The sequence below is a fragment of the Callorhinchus milii genome, unplaced genomic scaffold (assembly GCF_018977255.1).
Source record: "Callorhinchus milii isolate IMCB2004 unplaced genomic scaffold, IMCB_Cmil_1.0 Scaffold20, whole genome shotgun sequence".
Taxonomy (NCBI): domain Eukaryota; kingdom Metazoa; phylum Chordata; class Chondrichthyes; order Chimaeriformes; family Callorhinchidae; genus Callorhinchus; species Callorhinchus milii.
Genome location: NW_024704761.1, coordinates 8,581,546 through 8,598,426, shown reverse-complemented (window position 1 = coordinate 8,598,426; position 16,881 = coordinate 8,581,546). Strand labels below are relative to the sequence as shown.

General features: G+C 43.5%; 1 protein-coding gene and 1 long non-coding RNA gene across 3 annotated transcripts in view; both read left to right on the top strand.

The window, feature by feature from the left end:
• Positions 1–1,567: 1,567 nt before the first annotated feature.
• Positions 1,568–4,129, top strand: LOC103175453. Its single transcript, XR_006085622.1, has 3 exons — positions 1,568–1,639; positions 1,741–1,834; positions 4,025–4,129. It is a non-coding gene; the product is annotated as an uncharacterized LOC103175453 (long non-coding RNA).
• A 7,190-nt stretch (positions 4,130–11,319) lies between these two features.
• The window catches only part of ntn1a (netrin 1a), an 82,770-nt gene continuing 77,208 nt past the window's right edge, over positions 11,320–16,881 (top strand). For both annotated transcript variants that reach the window (XM_007888514.2, XM_007888513.2), the window contains exon 1: positions 11,320–12,450. In XM_007888514.2, the coding sequence (XP_007886705.1) occupies positions 11,433–12,450 (1,018 nt within the window). In that variant the 5' untranslated portion in view covers positions 11,320–11,432. The remainder of the gene's footprint in view (positions 12,451–16,881) is intronic.

Below are 16,881 nucleotides of genomic sequence, written 5' to 3'. Positions count from 1 at the left end.
TCGGGAGGACATCCCAAGGCGGTGAAACTGATAACAAGTTGGTCAGTTGTGTAGAAATCAACCTGAAGGACTAAAATAAACATCTGCATCGTTGCCAGAAATCATCTGGAAATCATGAGGGCATCAAAACGAATACACAATTGAATATGGTTTATTACTGTAACATTCCCGTTAGTCTTTCCTTTTGCCTTTTTTCCCCCCTATCAGACTTCTTATAATCTCTCTCTCTCTCTCTCTCTCTCTCTTTCTCTCTCTCTAAACAATCCCTTGTGTGTGTGTGTGTGTGTGTGTGTGTGTTTTCCAAATCTATTTCACTTTAATCGTGGCAGGAGTGTATGATCTTGGCAGCCAACAACAGCTGTTGACACTTTTTTTTGGTAACTTTAGTTAAGTCGCTGTGTGTAAAATTCTAGCAGTGATCTGCAGGCAATTCTTGGGGGGGAAGTCACACAGGCTTGGAGTTTGGAAAGCATTTGACTGGGAAAATCTCATTGTTTAAGACCTGCAAACAGACAGTATTGTCTCCCTGGACCTAATGGTGGAACCATTCTACTTTATTAATGAATATGTAGCAGATTGCATGGGTGTTTGAATGGATTCTGAGGTCGTTGGCAGTCCTATTCTAGTTGCTTGTGCCTGTCGTGTTGTTTGATGTGAGTTCTCAAGTAACCTGAGAGTAATATTTTGTTCCCTCTCTTAACATGACGTTGAGTTTTGGTTCCCTCTTGATATTGTTACTGATATTGATATTGTTCAGTATTTAACAGTTCTTGGGGTTATTCCTGTGTCGAGTTTAACTCGTTTCTGGTTAGTTAGTGGGGAGTGCATCGTGTTACACATCTGATTAGCTTTCACTTTTGCTCAATCGCCTTCGAAACAAGTTGAACTCTTCCAGGAAAAATCTGGCGATTGCATTTTTTTTTCTCCCTTTGAAAATCGCAGCAGAAACAAATGGCTCATCGAGAACCACTCCTTTTGATCCACGTTTGTTTTTCCCCCACCCCTAAATAAAATAACCCCACGGCAATCTTAAGACAACAACTGTTAAACGTGTGCAAAGTGCGAAGGTTTTATGTTTTATATTGTTTTAATAGGAATATTGACTGATCCACAAGAGAAATCACCAGCATCCGCTCACACAATGGAGAGAACGACTACTAATAATAAATATAATCAAAAATACACAATAACTCCAACTCCATCAACTTGTGATCACTGTGAAGTGACATTACAATCAAGTCCAGGCAGAGAAAATAAAAGTCTTATTATATAACATTTCTGCTGATCTCGGTGTGTGAGCAATGTTAAATGGACAGATTTCCATCAGACTAGAAATGTGAATTTCTTGTTATAATTCTCTCTCTCTCTCTCTCTCTCTATGTATATATATATATTTTTAAAAAAGCCATGGCAACTTTCTAAAAGTTCCAAGAATTGTTCAGGAACCACTTCAAGATCAGAGGGACTCACTTGTACAGTGAGTGCGAGAGGAAAGACACAGAAATGCAAACTGTGGGGTATTTTCTCCATCCATCATCCGCACACACCATTGATACCTCGTGCAATCACCAGTTTGCCACATTCCTGCACGCCATTTGGGATGTGGGACGGGACAGGGCGTTTATATAGCATCGAGCAGGTGTGTGTGTGTGTGTGTGTTGGGACTTTATAAAAAGGGGATGGAGACCAAAAAAGGGGGATGGAGACGCTATCACGTGAGCTGTGGTTTTTTTTTTGCAGGGCCATCTTAAAGAGGATGAGCCTCATTAGCTGAGATTGTGTATTAAATTGCGGGGTACCAAGCCAGTCTCTGCTCCACAAGCATTGCATCAAGGTGAGCATCCCCGCGTGTGCTTTGTTCTGATCTCGCCATACGATTTAATGTCGGGTGTTTAAGCATCATTTGATGGTCATTTAAGAAAATCAATGGCAGACGGTGATAAGTTATATTTCGGTGCGTTTGTGCATCAATTTGCACTTCATTAAACTTTACTGAACTGTGTTTCCCCACTCCCCCCCCCCCCCACCTCCCCTCCTCCCACCCCACCCTCTTCCCCCCAAAAAACGTTGCACCTTGTCTATCTGCAGTAATCTTTTTTTAAAAAATATATATATATTATTATTTTTGATTGGGTTTTTTTTTAAAAAAAAGGTTTTATAGTCTTGAGAACCTTTTTTTTTGTTTCGCTTTGCACAATTGGAGTTGGGTTCTGGTTCACTGAAGTCTGTTCTAAGTAAAGCGCTCTCCTCGCTCCCTCCCTCCCTTCCCTCCCATTAAAACTAAATTATTAGTAAAAACAGTCGTGTATTTGCTTTGGCGAAGTTTGCGAAGGGGCAGAAGCCAAAGAACAAGGATTTGCAGGCAAAACAGCCAAAGAAAAGTTATGTTTTTTTTTGTAAAAAAGAAATTGGTACAGTAGTTATACTAGTTTTTTTTTGGGTGTGGGGTGGGTGGGGGGTGGGGGGGGGGGTGGGCTATTTTCTTGTTAAGCTCATGTCACTTTTATGTGCATTTGCTGGTTTTGTGGTGGGAGAGGGTATGTAACCTGGGCGAAGAAACGGATTGTGGATTGATGTGTGCAATAAGTGGTCTTTGGAAAAGGCTTTTAAAAGCATATATATATATATATATATGTGTATACTTATATAGTTTTTTTAATAAAAACTGCAAAGGAGAATTTGCTTGAAAGCGTCAACTGCAGATTGCACGCTTTCCGTTGTAACATGCGAAGCCTTGTGAGCGATGGAGAGAGAGAGAGAGAGAGAGAGAGAGAGGGGTAAATAAATCAGAGAAGTTCCGAGCAAGAAAAAATAGAAACGTGCAATAGCTATAATTATAACCCAAACTCGCCCTAAATTATCCCGACCGTTATCTCATTGGAATTGAAAGTCAGGTCTTTTGCAACTGTAGATTTTGATGGGAGACATCCTCTCTGCCTCAATTCGTGTGTGTGTGTGTGTGTGTTGTGTTGTGTTGTTTGTTTAAACCCTCTCTTAGAACACACCATTTCACACAACGAAACTCCTTCTCTCTCTCCATCTCTCTCTCTCTTTCTCTCTCTCTCTCTCTCTCTCTCTCACACACACACACACACACACACACACACAGAGCCAGGAACTCGCACAGAAAGAAACAGCCTTTGGCTGATTAATTAATGTGTGTGCGTTTCAGAATAGCGCCTGGACGCATAATGCCCGCATTCATGTCTCATCTGGGAGAGGAGTGGGGATGGGGGAGTGCGGGGGGGGGGGGGGTTGGGGGGGTTGGGGTGGGTGTGGGAGACGACGACGACTTTTTTTCTTTTAAAGGAAAAGCTTTCGGAAAGCCAGAAAATACCATTCCGTTTTACTGTTTCAAAAGGGACTGTCAGCCGTCGGAATAAAATAGCCACCGATTATTCCCTGATTATTTATACACTGGGACTGGACTGTGCATTTCCATTAACCTGCAATTACTGAGCAGGATTGTATATATTTGGGGAGAGATGGAGGGAGGGAGATAGGGAAGGGGTGAGATTTCACATGCATTGCAAGTGTGGTGTATGGGGTAACGAGAAAACCAACTGACTTTGCATCTGTGCATTTGATGGGAGAGTGTGTGTGTGGGGGATAGAGATAGAGAGAGAGAGAGAGAGAGAGAGAGAGGGGAAGAAATCACTGAACTTTGGTCCCTCGAGACAGCACAAAGCCAGGAGACCTCAGAGCATCTGATTCCTCCAGAACTTAAGGAGTGCAAACCGAACCTCAAAGCTTAAAGGGCTTTTTTAAAAAAAATATTATTATTTTTACCCACTCCCCCCCCCCCACCCTTTTACAATCCCATTGCAAACTTCCAAGTAGGTTGCAACCATTTATTCCGAGTCATGCCAGCATGCAACTTCTCTTTATTTGATTTATTTGGTGTAATCCTGCCGGCGAGTGCTGTTTTGTTAAGGGAGTGTGAGATTCACCCCGACCATAATTCTGTCCTTCATCAAACCAGCAGTTCACTAAAACGGCGACAATCATTTTTTTTTTTGAATAGACTCATCTTACACTTCAGAAACCTGGCTCCTGCTATTGCGACCTATTTCCCAAGAAGATCACTCACACTTCCTTTTTTTTGCAAAAAAGGAAAATAATATCAACTGCAAGGTAAAGTGCTTTTGGGGAGGAATGTCCTTTTGAACTCTGTACATTTTTTTATTTTGATCTAACTCGACTGATTCAATTCAATTCAGGGCTTGCACGCTTTAAGTTAAAGAGACATGTTCCTTTTTTTTTACTCTTTCTCTCTCTCTCTCTCTCTCTGTCTCTCTCTCTCTTTCTCACTCTCTCCCCGTGACTCGTTTGGATAAGAATCATCCTTCACAGGTTTAAAGTTATCCAGCAATTGAATGGGTCTGGGCGTTATCAAACCCAATATACCTTAAGGAAGCTCTTACTCACTCTGTCAGCTTTAAGTTGCTGTAGCTGAGAGTTGCACTTAAATATTATCTCTAATATTATCTCTATCCGCAGAGAGCGACGGGCATTGCATTTGCTTAGCTACAGTCAAGTAAGTGAGTGTTATTCTGAAGGGTCAAAATGCCTCTTGATTTATTGCCTATATTTATATATTATATACATATATATTCATACATTAATATATATTGACTGTACAATCAATCCACCTCACAGTGTATCCTGTGAAGCACTTTGAGTTATTACCACGACGTGATAAGGCGCTATATCAAACGCAAGGACTATGATGATGATGATGATCTCTTGAAAATATTGGTCGTAATAAATCGATCAATATTGCTGGCGACTCCCATGGTACATATATCCAGTCAATACACGTTTAATCATATTGCAATAAGATAGTATCTCGCTCACTATATAGCAATTGCCAGTCACTTTATTATAGAGCTCAGTATATATCAGAGCCTCTTCCTACAGATTGCAATACAATTCACTGGACTACATAGTTCACCGTGAAATCACAGTGCAATGTAATTGACTCTATTATACACTTCACTGTGCAGCAAAGGTGTAATAAAATTAACTCATTATAGTTGCGTCACCTATAATTATATTCTGATTGCCAGTTACAAACATGCAGGGCAGTTGGGGAGGGGGTGGTGGGGGGGGGGGGGGGGGGGGGACGTGTTTCAAAGCATTTTTCTTGTCCTTATAACGGAACTGAATATTTTATAATCTGGGAATACGGATAAATCAAATCCTTCCATCGCATTCACTCGAAATCTGGGTTAAAATGAGCACCAAAGTTACCTGACTTGTTGGTAGACAGCGAACACTGATTTGTGGAAACCTTCATCCCACTTAAACATGTAACAAGAGCTTTCCCTGTGTGATAAATGGGAGACAAAAGGCGTTAGTTACAGCGTTAGGAGAAGTCGAGATTTAATGTACTTGCAAGTTTAGTGGCGTGAGTGAGTGTGTATGTGGTACTGGTGGTGGTGGTGGGAGTATGGGGGGGGGTGGGGGGGGGGGGGGGGGGGTGGGGATGGGGGTCGTGTGTGCATTTAGAAATAAAATCAAAATGACCCCAATTAAAAAGGGCTTAGGGTTGCTGCAATTTTAAGGGACAACCAAGATTTTAAAGAAAATATACAAACCATTGTGTTTCCTTCAAACTATCTATATTCACACGAAGTAAAGGTTATTCGGTTTATTAGGGTATTGGTGAACAAGTCTCATGATGGGTACATGGATGGATTAATAGATTGGATGGATGGATATCAATGAAGACTGTGTGTATCAGGTTTAAGGAGAGCATCCCATCCTCAAGGCTTGAAATCCTCATCAGGTTAGCTTTGGTTAGTGATAAGTTTATTGGAAGGTCGTGCTCACTTCTAAAGAAAGGAACACCACAGAGGTTAGTTAGTCCCAGTTTCAGTACTCACTCTCTGTCCTCCACCCCCCACCCCCCCAACCCCACCCCTCCCCAGATACAGCTGATATGAAAATCAGTCGCTTTGACTGAAGGGAGAAAATAATAGACACTTAGAACATATATATCAACACGACCCGTGTTATCGAATCATTGGGGTGGAATTGTCTCTGAATACCAACTCCATTCACCGACTTTACTTTAATCTCTGAAAAGGCTTTCGAAAAAAANGTTTCCAATCTGCTCTGTCCAGAATGCTCCACTAATCAATCACTACTGGTTTGTTCACACCACTCATAATAATACGTTTAATATTGTATTTGTTTATTGATATATAATATATGTATTATATAATGTATATATAATATATATATTATGCAACATATATATAACCCCAAGTTAATAATCCCCAAACACACACATACACACACATATATAAACAATATATTTGTCATTTGAATTGAAGGTGGAATTTTTATAATTTACAATTTCTCGGTTAAACAAAAAAAAAAGACTTCCTTCGGTAGAAAATACATTTGCTATGGGTTTGAAACCGGCTTATGCGTGTAAAAGTTAACGAATAAAAGAAGTTCCATTGGTTCCTATTGGATTGAATTTCTACCAAATCGTTACCGCACATTAATGAAGAGTTAACGTTGGGAGTACAGGTCATCACATCAAAAATCTCATACTTTCTCAGTGAATTGATGCCTGAAAACGACAACAACACATTACATTTATTCAGCGCCTTTCATGTCGAAAGGACGTCCCAAGGCGCTGAAAACCACGCGTAGGAGATGTAGTGACTGTTCCCACTGATTTCCTAGTGCGAATAATGGATTGAAACGAGTTCAAATGAACTTTTAAGGCGATATACCTCAGATAAACGTAGACGCGACTCCTGGACCAGAGATGATGCGATTCCTCTCGCACCTAAACTCTTTATTTTGTGAACTACGGACATCCAAAATTCATTCCTTTACAAATAAATCCACCGCACCAACAAGTCGGTCATCACAACACCCCATCGCAATGTAACTTTTTTAATATAAATTTCCAATATGGCACAGCATTGGCTCCGAGGCGATCGATTGCATAAAATGAACGTTTTATGGAAACAACTGTTTTAATAACGTTCATTTTATGCAATTTGTGCATAATATATCACTGTCCCTGAAGAAGAAAAATGTCATTAAAAACAAGGTTATTTTATCCCCCCCCCCCCCCGCCCTCCCCCACACACACACAACTCAGTTTCTCAGCATTCGTTCTTTTTTGTGCTAAGATGTGTAAATTATTATGCAGTAATAATTCCGATTGTCTCTTTATTAAGTTGGTTTGAGTTTCGCTGTTTGGCTAAGTTGCTTCAGAAGCTTTGCAATTTATTCACTTGAATCAAATCATTTGACTATTGCAGCAAACGCATTTTATTGTGACAGCTGTAGATATACCCGTCATAAATGTGTTTACTTAACAGTCAAATAACCTGTCGAGTCGAGACAATTCAAAGTTGTTCAATAAGATAATTGAGAAAAGACACTTTTTTTTGCATTAAAAATACACAGCAACCGAGTTCCTTTTTTTTGTTCCTTTTCCCTTAACTTTTTGCCAAGGCGAAACCGTTGCAAGAGGCAAAAAATCGGTGCATTTTATCCGCTGATTTACCGAATAAATCAGAGTGCTATGTCCTGCTTCCAAAACCGATTCATAAATTATTTTGCTTTTGCACAACGTTTTGTGTGATGACTTGTCTTTTAATTGGGGTCTAAAGGTTGTGACCCTCAAGTGCATGGCAAGATTGAGTTATTTAAACTTTTAACACTCACAAACACACACTAATATATATATATATATATATATATATACATACATAAAGGGTGAACAAAAAGTCGTGATAACTACCCTATCATGTCCCCTAAAATCATAAATCCTTTGGACTTGTAATGGTATCCCGACTATTTTGGGGTCACCTTGTGCATGTGTGTATGTATAAATATATATATTCTTCTGGATGAGTGGAAAAGACTTTAAAAAGTTCAAGGGAATCGATGAGTTTATCGTTCAAGCTGAACCCAACTCTCTCCCCCCTCTAAGTTGTGAATGGCCTCTGAACAGTAATAGCCTCAATTATTGTTAATCGCTGCTATTGATTAGTGGGAATGATTTGCCTGTCTCTTGATTGCAAACCAGGTAGTAGTGTGTGTACAGGGATGTATCAGGCTGTGTGTGTGCGTGTGTTAAAAAAAATACCAAGGTGTTCCGAGCTATTTCACGATGGAACAGTTAACAAACCCCCAGCAAAGTAACCCACTTGACAGGGGGACAGGACAGGCTGTTGAAGCCGGGGCTCTCCTGCAGGGACAGCGGCTGGATTTCCAAAGCCACCCCGCTGGGGGAGGGTTGGTGTTGGTGGGGGGGTGGAGGGGGGAAGGGGGCAGGAGTGAGGCGAGATTAATCAGGGACTAATTCAATTTACAACAGCCCCATTTATTCAGCCTTCCCCCTTTCAAGCAGAGCCTTTGCAGAGCTATTGTCCAAGGCGCATTTGCATAGTCTAAATCTGTAGCCATGATTGCCACAATAACAGGTTTTTGATTTTTTTCCTTCCCCCCCCCCCCCCCCCCCCTCACCCCCCTTTTTACTTTGCAACCAAGAACATCGGGTGTGGGTGATGTTAATACACACTCAAGCTTTTTGGCTCGCAGTTAACGTGCATACTTTTTTTTTTAGCAAGACTGCTATTTTTTTCCACGCACCACTTCAGACTTACACATGGTGGGGTCGCCTTACAGATATATGTTTTTTTTTTCTCTCTCTCGCATGCTTTATAGGGTGCTTTTAGAGATGAATTGTGCTTGGTTAAGAAAGAGAAGTCTGGATTAAAAAAAAACCTGCAGTTTCTTTATAACTTGTGTGTTTGTGTGTGTGCCTGTATGCGCCTTGTTATTCAGTAATGCGTTAAGAAGACTTGGTGAGCCATTCCCCCAGGTTAACAGTTTCATTGCAATGTCAATCATCGTTTACATGTGAATTTGCAGGAACCTTTTGTGCTGCGACAAAACTCTTAGAGCTCCGTCTTTCCTCTACTATTATTGCACACATTAACATAGTAATTGCTCCCGTTTTGTGGGTGTATTTCGATGAGCAATCAAATGAAGAGCAAATGATTCGTGCATAAAATTGCTAAATGTGTGTTAGATTCCCTTGCAGGAGATGCACATGTCCATTGGAGATAAAAAATCGCCCATTAAACTTTTACGACAGGATTTTGCGCTGATAGAAAGTTTCCAGGCAGCGAAACCGACTGCAGGTGTCTAGAGATCTTATTTATATCTCTGTGCGTTCAACATCGATGCACTTTTGTTTTTCGACAGCTTTTTTTAAAAACCTATTCATTCTGTTTATGTGTGTGCGGAGGGGTATCCGATACTTCATAAACTATTGCAAAAGGGGATATTTCATACAATTCCCGATTTGAATAATTATTACTATATTAAAGTGCAGCTTCAATGCAAAACGAAATATGCAGTCAATCCACGTTTCAGTATATTCTGTGAAGCGCTTTGAGACGTCTCAGCGACGTGATAAGGCACTAGATCAAATGTAAGGATCATTATTATTATTATTATCAAAACTACTCAGAATCTAAGCAGGAAAAAGTTAAAAGCGCTTTGTGAGTGCAACGCCTATTTAAAACCGCACTATTCAAAGTGTTATTATCAGACACAGATCCCATAAAATGGTGTTCGATAAAATCAATAAAATCATTTTCAAGGATTTTATTGTCGGTTTATTCATCTGCACGTTCGTCTGCAGAGCTGTGAGTTGGTGAAATGTAAGGAATAGCAGAACAGCCACGGGATGGGTTCAGATCACTGATCTGTGTGTGCATGTGTGTGTGTGTGTATGTATATGTATGTATGATGTATGTGTGTGTATAGGGGTTTCTTGCAGTACTCCCAATTAATTGGTGCTTCCAGAATTATTTTTGCACACTAAAAACCATTGCAGATAGGAGAGTTTTGGACATTAGGGGAGTGGGGACACATGGCAGTTCATTTCCCTCGGTGCAACTTGAATCGTTACTGCAATCTGCACAAAGCAGATTTTACTGAAGATATTTTCTTACCCCCACCTCTCCCCCTCTCTCCACCCCCCCACCACCCAACTCAACTTCAAATAAAAATGATTTTCTCCAAGGCGAGATTTCCCCCACCGCCCCCCAAGAAAAGGGGCCACAAGCAGTTTCAAGGGGACGTGTTAAACGATGGCAGAGGCTGTAAACAGTCTAATTGGGGTGGATGGATCTTGTGGCCCAGACTGACTGTGAAAGGATGCATTGCTCGCTATTGATAAACTGCCAGTGGATGTCGTTGTTTTCGCTCTGCTCTTGTGTGGGGAATGACACTCTCCGTCAGGGCAAGGGGTGACCTCCATCCAGAGAGAGAGAGAGAGAGGGAGGGAGGGAGAGGGAGGGAGAGGGAGAGAGGGAGGGAGAGGGAGAGAGAGAGAGAGAGGGAGAGCTGTGCACGTCATTCACTCTGTATTGCAGACAGAGTTAAGAGAGAGAAAGAGATAGAGATAGAGAGAGAGAGAGAGAGACATACACACACCCAGAGGAGAATCCACCCTCGATCCTGGTGGGGGGGCATTTAGCAATGACTGATGCACAGTGCAGACCGCAAGTTTCCAGCTGAAGAAAAGAACATCACATTTTTTTTCTTTCTTTTTTTCTTTCTTTCTGCCTTCGTTTTCAGTTGATTAATTTAACCAAAGCAAATTTTTTTTTTACAAAATATATATATATATTTTTTACACACACCCTCACTCACTCACTCACACACACTCACGTTCACACAGGTAACATTATACACACAATTCTCACGTGAATCTGTTGTAATTTGTGTGCGTTTTTAAAATATGGGTTAAAAAAAACAGTATTCGGAGTAAACTTTTTGCTATTGAATGTGTAACGATTGGGGCTTTATTTCTTTTGGTGGTGTTGGTGGGTGGGTGGGGAGGGGGTGGGGGGGAGAGGAGAGGGTTGGGATCAGAAAAACTTTCTAAACTTTCTTTTGCTTTAAAATTAATTCACGAATTCTCTCTTTTTTTTTCTCATATGATTCCAGGATCATTCGGGTTGTGTTGTGTGGTGGTGGTGGAGGAGGAGGAGGTGGAGGTGGTGGAGGAGGTGGGTGGGTGGGGTGGGGGGAAGAAGGTGTGAACAACAACAACAACAACCACCACCACCACCACCCCCCCCCCAAAAAAAAAACCCACCCCACACACCCACAAACACACTCCAGTTTTCCCGGCGGGATCGAACGAAAGAGAGAGAAAGAAAAGAGGAAAGGGGAGAGAGAGAGAGAGAGAAGAGAGAGAGAAGAGAGAGAGAGAAGAGAGAGAGAGAGAAAAAAAAAGAACTAAAACGAAAAGAGAGAGAAAAAAAGGAGAGTGAGAGAAAAAAAGAAAGAAAAAAGAAGAAAGAAAGAAAGAAAGAAAGAAAGAAAGAAAGAAAGAAAGAAAGGAGAAGAAAGAAAAAAGAAAGGAGGCAAAGATGTTAATGAGTGTTTGGGAGCTGGTGTGCGCTTTTGTGGGTGTCACTTTCCTGGTGGAAGGGGTGAGAGGCGCTTACGGGATGAGTATGTTCGCGGCCCAGCAGACCCCCCCGGACCCGTGCTACGACGAGACCGGGAACCCGAGGCGCTGTATCCCGGACTTCGTCAACTCGGCGTTCGGCAAAGAGGTCCGGGTGTCCAGCACCTGCGGGAAGCCCCCCTCCCGCTACTGCGTGGTGGCCGAGAAGGGCGACCAGAGGTCCCGGACCTGCCACGTCTGCGACTCGACCGACCCCAAGAAGGGGCGCCCGCCCGCCTTCCTGACCGACCTGAACAACCCCCACAACCTGACCTGCTGGCAGTCCGAGAGCTACCCCCAGGCCCCCCAGAACGTCACCCTGACCCTGTCCCTGGGCAAGAAGTTCGAGGTCACCTACGTGAGCCTCCAGTTCTGCTCTCCCCGACCCGAGTCCATGGTCATCTACAAGTCCATGGACTACGGCAAGGCCTGGGTGCCCTTCCAGTTCTACTCCACCCAGTGCCGCAAGATGTTCGGCAAAGCCAACAAGGCGCCCATCACCAAACAGAACGAGCAGGAGGCCATCTGCACCGACTCGCACACCGACATGCACCCGCTGACCGGCGGCCTGATCGCCTTCAGCACTCTGGACGGCCGCCCCTCGGCCCACGATTTCGACAACAGCCCCGTCCTCCAGGACTGGGTCACGGCCACCGACATCAAGGTGGTGTTCAGCCGCCTGCACACCTTCGGCGACGAGAACGAAGACGACCCGGAGCTGGCCAGGGAGTCCTACTACTACGCGGTGTCCGACCTGCAGGTCGGGGGTCGGTGCAAGTGCAACGGCCACGCTTCCCGGTGCATCAGGGACCGGGACGGCCACTTGGTGTGCGACTGCAAACACCACACCGCGGGGCCGGAGTGCGACCGATGCAAACCGTTCCACTACGACCGACCCTGGCAGCGCGCCACGGCCAGAGAGGCCAACGAGTGTGTAGGTAAGGTGACCACCTCTCCCTCTCCCTCTCCCTCTCTCTCTCTCCCCCCACCATCATCATCATTATCATCATCCCCCCCCCCATCACCCGCAAGATAACAGCCCTCCGTGTACACCCACACACTACATACTACATACAACACACACACACACACACACGCACCGAAATAATGATCACCGACCCCCCCCGCGCACACACACACCCGCCGCCGCGTAATGTTTTCAGCCCCAGAGCGCACTCTCTCTCTCGCACTCTCTCTCTCTCTCTCTGTTACAATACTGGAGGGTGGCGGGGGGCGGGGGCGGGGGGTCGTGGCAATGTTAAGTCAGGCAGAGAGGGAGAGAGAGAGAGAGAGGGAGGGAGAGAGAGAGAGAGGGGGAGTGTGAGAGGGAGAGAGAGAGAGGGAGAGGGAGAGAGAGAGGGAGAGGGAGAGAGAGAGGGAGAGGGAGAGAGAGAACGAGGAGAATGTGAATAACGATCTGTCCCATTCCTGAGCGCACACACACACACCTGTCAGCAAACTCAGCCCTAATTCCCCCCCACACACACACCCCCACACACCTCCACACACACCCCCCCCACACACACCTCCACACCCCCCCCCCCCCCCCCACACACACACACAAAAGGGGGGGGGGGGGGACGGCGACTTTCAATAAGAACATTTCAGTCCTTCGAAAACTGTTCGAAACGTCTTCTCTAAAAACGCGCACTGTTGCCATCGAGTCTCAGCCCAAACCACTGCGAAGTCTCTTTTGAAAACAAATGTTATTCTGCTAATAGTGAATTAAGGGCGTCTGGTTCGCTGTTCATCGGCATTATTTGAAGACAAGCTATTCTGGTTCCACTGCCCCCCCCCCCCCTCCTAAATTAAATTACATTAAATGGTTAATTCATTCATTAATTGATTGATTCCGTAATTAATGGAATACTCCGTGAATTGCCTTTGGCACTGCACTGGGCACCGCGGGTCAGGGGGGGACACTGGGACCAGGAAACTGAGCTGAATTGGGGAGAGCTCTCTCGGGATCACTTGTACATCACGATATAAGTCTTCCATTATAACATGTCGATGTGAATCAGTGCCCAGTCTGGCGACACGCAGAGCCTGGGACTGATGGACAACGCGTGTGTAGCTGCCAGAGGGTCCTTAAAAACAACCCCTCTCAAGTAGCCACGAGGTTGAGATGATTGGAAAAGTACCGGACTGTGAGCCGATCGGATCGATATTTCCATCGGTTTTGTTAAAAGAGACGCATTTCATCTTCAACCGTAATCCTACGCTTTTCTAACGCTGTGCGCACTGAGAGGAGGAACAGCAAAAAAAAACAACCGAGAGGTACAAGTAATGGAGATGGAAATCAGTTGCCCATTGGCGATCGATAATCTGTTGTGAGCAGATCAAACCTCCTTCCAGAGGGGATAAATATGGGGAGGGAGCACACAAGAATTTGCCATTGAGTTTTCCTTCCACCATCCTGACAGCCGCTCGACATGTTGTGTCCCAGACTATTATACTGTGTAGTTCCAAAGGTTCACCCGACTATCAATCGATTACTATCAATATTCCTCTCGGGAGAATGTTAATCAGTTAATCAAACGCCTGACATTCCCAAAGCGCTGATGGTTTCCTGCCTCCACCCACCCACCCACCAGCCAACAACCGAGCACAACTGTTTTTCTGGAAGATTTTTGCTCGGAAAAGAGGGAGAAATGGTTCATTTTATACTGTGTTTCAGCACAAATGGGTTTGCACCGTCAGAGTGGGTGGGGGGGGAGAAGCCAATTCACTCGCTGATGTGGTTAAAAAATGTTTCTTTGGTCGTGTACTTTACAATGTAGGTTTAACTACACGATAGATAAAGCCCCAGATCAAAGCAGATGACGATAAGGGCGATATTTTGGCTGCTATATATAAACCGACTGGAATTTAACCAGATTTTATGTCTGTTTTCCTGGCTGCGAGATTGCCACTGAAAGTAAAATAACCACGAAATAAATCCCACCCCCCTCCAAAAAAAAAAATTTGTGTAGGTGAATGAAAATTGAAACTAAACCAGGTGTATAAACTCCCTAAAATTTAGACTATGGGCCAAACTTAAATTGGGATTTTTTGTTAACATACTGTTCCACGCTGCAGGTTGTGCTTTGCGTCTTGGGGGTTGTCGGAAAAAAACAACCCCCAACTCAAAACAAAGCCATCAATTTCCCTACAATACACGGGCGAAATATCCCTAGTTCCACTACTTCCATTATTCAACCTTGTAGGAATATTTTTGCTTGAAAAAAAACGCCCACAAAATGTTCAGTCAATTCACTTTACGGTGTATTCCGTGAAGCGCTTCGAGGCGTCTCGAAGACGCGATAAGGCGCTGTGTCAAATGCAAGGATTGTTATTGTTACATTAGAGTAAATTCGGTATCAAACAATCCTACACCACCAGAAACTCTCATCCAGATGGAAATTCGGAGCCATCCTTGCTTCCCCCCCCCCCCCCCCCAACACGAAAGCATTTATTATTTTACAGCTCTATCCAATAACCCTTAAACTCTTTGATGTCTCCTTTGAGCTGATCAGTTTTATTGGCCCTTTGGGAGTAATCTGGCTCTCGTTTCGTGTGATTTTTAGTTGGCTTATTTATTTTTGTGTTGTTTTTTTGTTCTTATTAAAGTGAAATAGAGCTGCAGTTCGCTCAGGGGGGAGTTTTAGCGTTTTTTTAAAAATTTCCGACGCTGCTTATTTCTGGTTTATTTCATTGCCAAAAAAAAAGGCAAAAAGGGAGAGTTGTTATGATTAGTTAATACTGTATTTTAAAATAACACCCGATTGTGAAAAGGCCATCGACCTTTTTCGACGAGACACACAAACCAATTCGAGTTTAAGCAATAACCCATTTATTCTTTTTTTCAATATAAAAAAATACTTTTTTTCAATATTGAAAGATTTTTTTTATGCAAAAAAAGAGAAAATAATTGTTTCTTCTGCTCGGCGAATACCTGTTCTGTTGTTTGTAAAGAGATCCCGATTTGCATTGAGTACAGTTTAAATCATCTTCACGTTGTTGTTCAGAGTTGTGTCCCCCCCTTCCCACAACGTTTTTTTGGAAAACTTGTTGGATGTGACAGTTTCCTTCCCACCCCCACACCCCAAATAAAAGTCTGGTGTATTGCACAGTGTCACAGAGAGAGGGATTAAACGAAGGGGCAGTCAAGCAAGGGAATTAACAAAACGATGCAGGAAAGAGGGAAAGAAACAGAGACTAAGGCTGATATAAAGAGTGAGCAAAGGAAGCACATACAGTATGTGTTGTTGAGTTTGCAGTGTACCCAGTGCTAGTGCTGCAGTGGCCAGACTTGTGATTGTGGAGTCCTGTAGTTAGAGCACTCGCTTTGCAAGTGAGAGACCTGAGTTCAATTCCAGGCAGAGGGCGAAACCTTGGGCAAGTTTCCTTACTCCACACAGAGCCTAATAATAATCCCTCCCAAACCAAAAACAATAATAAAAAAAATCGGTCATTTTCAATCTATGACTGTTGTGGGACATTGCTGTGCGCAATTGGCTGCCGCGTTCACCCACGAATATACAGTCAATTCACTTTACAGTGTATTCTGTGAAGCGCTTTGGGACGTCCTCCTGACGTGAAAAGCGCTATATCAAATGCAAGGATTATTATTATTATTAGCTGTGGAAACCCAGTCAGCCAGTCCCTAATACCGTAGTAAAACATGTTCTGTGCATCCTCACCAGTGCAAAGCAGTCCTGCCATTTTCTTACAGAAAGCACACGCCAGGAGACTAAGCCTTTGGCTTTTATTTCACCAGTGGCGTCGTAGCCCTTTTTTTGCAAAGTTTTCTCCTTTTAATTTTTTTTTTGGAGTGGGGGGCATCGCCTTTTGAAGCCACTTTTGAAACTTTCTCATGAGAAAAGCGCCTTTTGCCTTCACCGGCTGGTACTTCACTCTGATGCTGAAAAAAAAGAGCCTGAAGGCAGCAATCAGCCTGCAAACAAATCAAACACAACACCCACACACCCACTATTAGAGGATCAGTTGGCTTCAACACTGCTTGACTTTCCTTTAACTTCACCTTCTCTCAAACATCTACACAGAGCAGCAAAATAACACAAAACATGTCACAAAACTGAAGCAATTCGCGAAGCTACAATATGTGCAACAACAACAACAACAACAACTTGCATTTACAACAACAACAATTTGCATGTGCATTGGGACGCTGCTGGGCGCAATGGGCTGCTGAGTTTCGCCCACAAGTGTACAGTCAATTCACTTTACAGTGCATTCTGTGAAGTGCTTTGAGACGTCGAGAAGACGTGAAAAGCGCTGTAACAAACGCAAGGATTATTACGGGATAATAATAATCCGTGCATTTTGATATAGGACCTTATCACGTTTTCGAGACGTCTTAAAGCGCT